The following is an 8,351-nucleotide window of genomic DNA, read 5'->3' as shown; positions in this document are numbered from 1 at the left end:
CTCCGTCTCAAAAAAAAAAAATGAGAATGTCCTTGTTTGTAGGAAATATATCCTGAATATCTGGATGTTAAAAAGGCTTGATATCTCCAACTCACTCTAAACGGTTCAGAACAAAACGATGCATATGTAGACAGAGAAGGAGAGAGAATGAGAAAGCAAATAGGGCACAATGTAAATAACTAGATGGAGAAACTGGGTAAAGGTTACATAGCATTGTCTTGTACTGAACTTTTTCTGTAAGTTTCCAATTCTATACAAATGAAATATATAAAACAAAAAAGAAATAGCCCTGATAAAGAAAAAAGTCTCTATCTATGTAAGACTAAAAGAGTTCTTTCTTAAGTAGAAAATAAAAATTACAAGTGGTGGGCCGGTGCGGTGGTTCACGCCTGTAATCCCAGCACTTTGGGAGGGTGAGGTGCACAGATCACTTGAGGTCAGGAGTTTGAGAACAGCCTGGCCAACATGGTGAAACCCCATCTCTACTAAAAATATACCTGGCAGTGTTTTTTAGTGTTACATAAAATAATAAGGGTCTTACAATCAATGATAACTTATATTTGGTGAAATAATAATACTAACAATTAATTATACAGTGTCTACCACATGCCAGGAACTGTTCTAAGCACTTTACATTTATTATGTCATTTCATCTCCACAAAAACCCTATGAGGTAGGTGATATTATTATCTCCAATGTTCAGATAAGGAAACTGAAGTACAAATACATTAAATGACTTGTCCAAGGCTACCGGCAAATATACAGCAGGGTCAGAATTCTAACCCAGGCAATCTGCCTCCTGAGTGCATGCTCTTAGCCACCAGGTTGCATTCAGCTTTGCAATTACCTTAGTTGGTCCTGTATATTCCTGATTTTCCACACCAGCCCTCTCTAGCATAGTATCCATGACATGATTCAGCTGGGCCACTTCTACTCTTTTATTAGGTTTCCTAAAAAATTGAAGTGGCAGACTTATGCAATTAACACTGCAACAAGTAATTCTCAAATGGCAAAAAGAATATAATATGTGTAAAGAGAATATATACGCTCTCTGGGATATTAATAGCATTTTAAGCATTAGACCTAATCTATTGGGAGACCAATAATACAGTAGAAAAAAGCAAGAAAAATGCAAATAGTATGATTCTCCTTTTCATAAAAGAAAATAATGCTTCCCCCAAAAAAATTCTATATACCTATCACATAGGAGTATAAGAACATAGCAAAAGAAAAAATGTGGGGAGATAAACATCAAATTTTTAACTTTGGTTACCTCACAATGTGAGAGAAGAAAGGGACAAAGAAAAGGAAAAAAAAAGACTATAGCAAAATAGAGAAATACTAATGGTTAAACATAGAATATAACAGTACTTTATAGTATTTAAATATTATGCTGTATATGTAAATATGTAAAATTGAATATGCAATTAGACAAATGAAATTCATAAACATTGAATATACAATTGTAAAAACGAAAACACTGATTAGATGATGAAATTGTAGGCAATTATTGTCTTGGGTTGCTGCTATAATTTTAATAATTTTGTTTAATAAAGTACCAAGAAATATGTATGTATATAGGTATTCTTTCTGAGAAAGATTTGAGAAAATAAATGTACTTACATGGATGGGAAGAGCAATAGCCTGTTTTCACTATCTGTGAGGAGAGTAGTGTATTTGCTATAATAAATAAGATAGGTAAATGTTATTTTAAGAAAATTTTCTAGCCTGTTTATCAATTAGCACAATTAACCCCCAGAATCTTGGTTTCTAAGTACCATTCTCCACTAAAAGGAATCAGTACTCCTTGGAGAAGTGACTCACCACCCATTCCAGGGCTGGAGTTGGAAACTACAAGACGAACCTGGAAATCTTATCGAGCCAGAAAATAAGTGTTCAAATAATCATGGGGACATGTGCAAAGAACACAAGAGACACCTCAAAGGAGCGGCGTTTGGCCATGGGCCAAATCTGGAAAAATTTGAGCATCAAAATAATGGGCTGGGCACGGTGGCTCACACTTGTAATCCTAACACTTTGGGAGGCTGAGGCAGGCAGATCACTTGAGGTCAGGAGTTTGAAATCAGCCTGGTCAACATGGTGAACCCCCCTCTCTACTAAAAATACAAAAATTAGTCAGGCGTGGTGGTTGGTGCCTGTAATCCCAGCACTTTGGGAGGCCGAGGCAGGCAGATCACTTGAGGTCAGGAGTTCAAGATCAGCCTGGCCAACATGGTGAAACCCCCTCTCTACTAAAAATACAAAAATTAGCCAGGCATGGTGGTGCGTGCCTATAATCCCAGCTATTCAGGAGGATGAGGCAGGAGAATTGCTTGAACCTGGAAGGTGGAGGTTGCGGTGAGCCAAGATCGTGCCATTGCACTCCAGCTTGGGCAACAAGAGCAAAACTCTGTCTCAAAAAAAAAAAAAAAAAGTCATCAAAAGATCTATAACCAATGGGTTGTTAGGAAATACACACTAAAGTATTTGGTGGTAGAAGTATTTTGAAAATATTCAAAATACTTGAAGTATTTGGTGGTAGTTTGAAAATATGTGCATGTGTATGCATGATTGTGTATGTTTAAGAGCAAATGAGACAAAGTGTAAACAACCAGTGACTCAAGGTAGAGGAGGTAGGTATTCCTTTTCCCATTTTTGCAACTTTTTATGCCTGAAATTACATTAAAATAAAAGGTTACCCAAAAAATGAATTTCATTTGGTTCTCTTGGGCAAAATATCGTTCTGAAGCATACCATCACAATGAAATGCAATGTATTATAACATACATATTGGAAAGACAATATCAAAAGAGTGACAGCTGCTGGATATTTTATCATAAAACCTTAGTCCAAAGTTCTTGTTTTCTAAACTATAAAACATTCAAGTGTTGTTTCAGAAAATAAAAGCAAGATCCTATTTTCAATCCCATAAACAGGAATCAAAGACGACAAGATGATGAGTCTGCAATGTGGAGCCAAGCCCTGGAGCATGGATTATGAGATGCTGGCTCAGAGGGCTACTTTCCTTTGTCTCCATGATCATTGCTCAAAATCATTCCTAAAGGGCACAGTCACACATTCAAAACAAAGTCCCATTTTTTAAAAAATTCAAAATTAAATGGCAGGAAAAAAATATGAATAATTTAATCACTAACATCCCAAATTCTTTTAAGTACTTTTAGTTTGTTTGTTTGTTTTTTTAAATTTGTATCTTTCTTTTTTAAAATTATTTATTTATTTATTTTTTGAGACAGAGTCTGGCACTGTCGCCCAGGCTGGAGTGCAGTGGCTCGATCTCGGCTCACGGCAAGCTCCCCCTGCAGTGTTCACGCCATTCTCCGGCCTCCGCCTCCAGAGTAGCTGGGACTACAGGCGCCCGCCACCATGCCCGGCTATTTTTTTGTATTTTTTGTATTTTTAGTAGAGACACAGTTTCACCGTGTTAGCCAGGATAGTCTTCATCTCCTGACCTCCTGATCTGCCTGCCTCGGCCTCCCAAAGTGCTGGGATTACAGGTGTAAGCCACTGGCCCCAGCCAATTTGTATCTTTCTTAATTGTATTAGGATGGCTGGCTCAAATGTTTCCTCATTTCAGTTTATATATTGCTCAGGAATATGAGTGTACTATTCTCAGGTTCTTCTATATATGAGAAGGAGGAAACAGTTCAACTTGTCAGGTATTCTTTCTTGTTTTTGTTGAGATGGAGTTTCACTCCTGTTGCCCAGGCTGGAGTATAATCGCACAATCTTGGCTCACCGCAACCTCTGCCTCCCAGGTTCAAATGATTCTCCTGCCTCAGCCTTCCCAGTAGCTGGGATTACAGGCACCCTTCACCATGTCCAGCTAATATTTTTATATTTTTAGTAGAGACGGGGCTTCACCATGTTGACCAGGCTGGTCTTGAACTCCTGACCTCAGATGATCCACCCGCCTCGGCCTTGCAAAGTGCTGGGATTACAGGCATGGGCCACTGAGCCAGGGCAGGTATTCTTTACATATCATAGTACTCACTCATCATAACACTCCAAACCTGAAACTCCCGTACTTGACACAATATGAAATTCTTCAGGAATCAAAGTATCTGTTAGTGTCTTTGGCTTAAAAGAAAAGAAAAACAAACAAAAAAAGAATGAATACATTAATAGAGAAAAAATTCACTTGCACAAATCCTAATTCCTAACCCAAAGAGATACTATGTTTTAAGTTGAGAAATTTTGACTGGAGAAATAACAATATTAGTAATGTGGGTCACAGCAAATCACAAAAACTAACCAGAGCACACATCTCTAAAATAACCATAAATTAAAGAATAACCTTGGTACTAGTATTAGTTACATGTGTCCCATATATTCAGAAGTTTATTGATTCTTTTCTTTTAAATTCAGCAGGGAATTTAAAATTCAACTTAGCAAGATACCAAAGATAAGAATCCTACAACTTTATATGTGGATTTCTAGGGGAAAAAAACAATCTAATCTCCCACGCTGTGTTTTTTAGATTAAAACAGATTAACTGTGGTTTGCAAAATGGCTTAGAATAAGATATTTTGATCTTTTCCTGCTAAATACCCTTTTCCTGTTTCAAGAAGTAATTTCAAAATGCTATGAAGATTGGTGAGCAATGCAGGTTGTTATAGTATGACATTGTCTTATATTTTGGAGAAATGATTTTTAAAAGTAGACAGAGGGAGAAAAGATTATTTGTCAAATACTTTACTTACCTTATGCGGCACAATGACACCATCATGTGACTGTAATGAACGGGCCAAATGTGGGGGACAAACTGCCTTCTCCCTAGTCTGTCCTTTGGTATATTTAACATCATACAGAAAAGAAATATCCCTACAAAGTAAGAAAAATATATTCACAAAACAAGTTTTCTATCTGGATACCACATAACAGCAGGTGAGGTCCACACAGATCCTTCTAATGGGTAAGATGGTCCTCTGTGTCAGCAAAACTGATCTCCTTAAGTAACACTTTACTAAGCCTGAGGCATTAAACATGAGTTTCCCCACATTCTTTCTCTTCTCCACCTGAAACTTCTCATTCATATCACAAACTCTTTCCTTCAGTATCAGGTTAAAATATATTCTCTTTCCTGTGGTTATTCCCTCCACTTAGGTGCTTGATTCCATCTTTGCCCATATCCTCAGGAGTCGCATTCCATCAGTCCTAACTTCTGTGTATCTCCAACTCTACTGGAATATCCCCTGTGATCTATAATAAACTTTTTCCCCTTATAAAAATCTCTCCTTGAACATGCATTGCTGTCATGTTGTGATTATTATTATCATTATTACTATTACTATTATTATTATTATTATTTTGACACAGAGTCTCACTCTGTCGCCCAGGCTGGAGTGCAATGGCGCAAAATCTCAGTTTGCTACAACCTCTGCCTCCCGGATTCAAGCAATTCTCCTGCCTCAGCCTCCTAAGTAGCTGGGATTACAAGCACGTACCACCATGCCTGGCTAATTTTTTGCATTTTTTAGTAGAGATGGGGTTTTGCCATGTTGGCCACGCTGGTCTCGAACTCCTGGCCTCAGGTAAGCCACCCGCCTCAGCCTCCCAAAGTGCTGGGATTACAGGCATGAGCCACTATGCCTGGCCACTGTCATGTCATTATGATCTGTCAATGGATCAATCGATCGATCATCACTCACTTGTGTTAAACATCAGACTTTCTGAAATTGTCGTGCAATCTGATTTCCACCCATACCTCTCTTCTGAAACAATTTTCTAGAAAGCTGATGATGATTACCACTGCCAAGTTAAACACTCTCTTAGCAGTTATCTTCTAGCACACTTCCCTGGAATGTTTTCCAGGGCTGATCACATTTGTAACTTTTCTGTGAGACTTTAAATTATTTCAAAATAGGAAGTTTAATAAAACAAAATAAAGAAAAGTGGAGAAAAAAATCCTCTGGTAACCAACATGTGGGCAAGTGGTCTAAGCTAGGCCAAATATACTCTCCCAGGAGACTGAATTCTGAGTCATTGACTCTTTTAAGATTTCCAAGACAGAAAACAATAGGCATAAACATCACCACAATGGTACCCTGAAATGATTGTCCGCTATATCTTTCTATAAACTCCAAATGTATTTACTGGTTTACATAGTAAAGAATAATTCAGCATCTACTACATACCAGGCACTATTCTGGGAGCTAAGAACATTAATAGTGAAAAAAGCAAATAAAAAGTTCCTACCCTCATGGAACTGATTCTAGTGGTGAAGAATGACAATACAGAAATATTACAATTTCAAGGCCAGGTGCAGTGGCTCATGCCTATAATACCAGCACTTTGGGAGGCCGAGGCGGGCAGATCACTTGAGGTCAGGAGTTCGAGACCACCCTGATCATGATGGCGAAACCCCTTCTCTACTAGAAATACAAAAATTAGCCAGGCAGGGTGGTACATGCCTGTAGTCCCAGCTACTTGGGAGGCTGAGGCAGGAGAATCGCTTGAACCTGGGAAGCGAAGATTGCAGTGAGCTGAGATCGTGCCACTGTACTCCAGCCTGGGCGACAGAGTGAGACTCCATCTCAAAAAATAAAAATAAAAAACTACATTATTAAATTTGGGTGCCCTGGGTTCTAGGATTGTTCATGAACGTGCCTAAAAGTCATTAATTTGCTCAGCAAATATTTATTAACCATATTATAAGTGACAGAAAATAGGCTAGATGAAAGGAATATAGAACTATTTCTTAAAATAGACACAGTCCCTGCCACGGGGGAGCCTTCAATACAGCGGGGAAGATTCGAAAACCAAAGAAAAGTATAATATGAAGACTATTGTAACAAAGAATAGAATGTTATTGGAACAACTAATAACAACAACACCTCAATACAGTTTAGATCAAGTCAGGGAAAACCTCAGGACGCAGTAACAATTAGTAAGAACAAAAAACTGATTTGGATTTAGGTAAGCAACCAAAAAGTGTAGAGAACAGCATATGCATAGGTCCTGAGACACAACAGCACATGGTGACTTCGGCGAACTGAAAATTTAGTATAGTTGGCCCTTGAACAACACAGCCTTGAACTGCCTGGGTCTGCTTATACACAAATTTTTTCAACCAAACACTGACTGAAAATACAGTATTCACTGGATACGAAACCCTCACATAGAGGGCCAACTTTCCACATACATACATGAGTTTCTGACTCATATATGGCTGACTGCAGAAATTGAATATACAAAGATTCTGGTATCTGCCGGTGTCTGGGAACCAATCCCCCACATATCCCTCAGTATGAGGGATGACTGAATATACGGTTGAAGTATGAAGAATAAAATTATTGAAATTAGAGAACTAAACACAGAAAGCCTTGCAAATCATGCTTAACATATTGGGCTTTAGTCTAAGAGAAGCCAGAAAGGTTTTATAAATGAAATGAAATTTTGAATTATTTTAGAATGACTATAATGGTTGCAATATTGTGAAATGGTGGTGTGCTTTGAGGGCAGTGTCATTTGGCAGCTGATGTGGCATGTGACGTTGGTGGAAACAGGCCAGTTCTGGTGTCCCAGGAAGATCCTGAAATATACAACCTTGACCATGACGATTTTTAAACATATATATTGGTAGCAAAAGACATCAAGCTATTGATGTTCTGCACTGTGATATTCTGGTTCTATTGGACATGTCCAAGGGAGAAATGTTAGAGCTTTATTTTCCAATCCTCCGGATTCTTTCTCTGTTATACCCTCTAACAGGCTTTAGATAGTCACAAAGATCTGAACGAGCTGCTCTCAGGATGATGCAACAGCAGTTCCTATCACATCAATAAATACTGGAACAGTTGGCCATTACAATTGTTTTGTTAGCTAAAAATGATGAATTCTTCATGTACATATATGTATCTGTGTGTATGTATATTATATATTATATACATATATGTACATATATGTATGTACATATATATGTGCACAGTATATATGTATATACCTACATAATGCATATGTATACATCATACATTATGTTATACATTACATATTTTATATAATTATACATATATTATACACACAATATTTTATGCATATATACACACACATATAATTATCTAAAGAATATGTTGGGGCCAGGCATGGTGGCTCACGCCTACAATCCTAGTATTGTAGGGGGCCAAGGTGGGCAGATCACCTGAAATCAAGCATTTGAAACCAGCCTAGCCCAACAATGGTGAAACCCCATTGCTACTAAAAATAAAATAAAAAAACTAGCCAGGTGTGGTGGCTAGCACCTGCAATCCCAGCTACTCAGGAGGCTAAGGCAGGAGAATTGCTTGAACCTGGGAGGCAGAGGTTGCAGTGAGCCAAGATTGCACCATGACACT

General features: G+C 38.0%; 1 protein-coding gene across 1 annotated transcript in view; it reads right to left on the bottom strand.

The window, feature by feature from the left end:
* AXDND1 (axonemal dynein light chain domain containing 1) overlaps positions 1–8,351 on the bottom strand; it is a 192,144-nt gene that overhangs the window by 170,676 nt on the left and 13,117 nt on the right. Inside the window, exons 5-8 of the mRNA XM_011951123.1 lie at positions 4,722–4,842; positions 4,013–4,098; positions 1,624–1,680; positions 848–950 (exon numbers count right to left, since the gene is read on the bottom strand). Of these exons, the coding sequence (XP_011806513.1) occupies positions 848–950; positions 1,624–1,680; positions 4,013–4,098; positions 4,722–4,842 (367 nt within the window). The remainder of the gene's footprint in view (positions 1–847; positions 951–1,623; positions 1,681–4,012; positions 4,099–4,721; positions 4,843–8,351) is intronic.

This window comes from Colobus angolensis, unplaced genomic scaffold, assembly GCF_000951035.1.
Source record: "Colobus angolensis palliatus isolate OR3802 unplaced genomic scaffold, Cang.pa_1.0 Scaffold315, whole genome shotgun sequence".
NCBI lineage: Eukaryota > Metazoa > Chordata > Mammalia > Primates > Cercopithecidae > Colobus > Colobus angolensis.
Note: the sequence above shows the minus strand (reverse complement) of the source record. Positions and strands in the feature narration are given on the sequence as shown.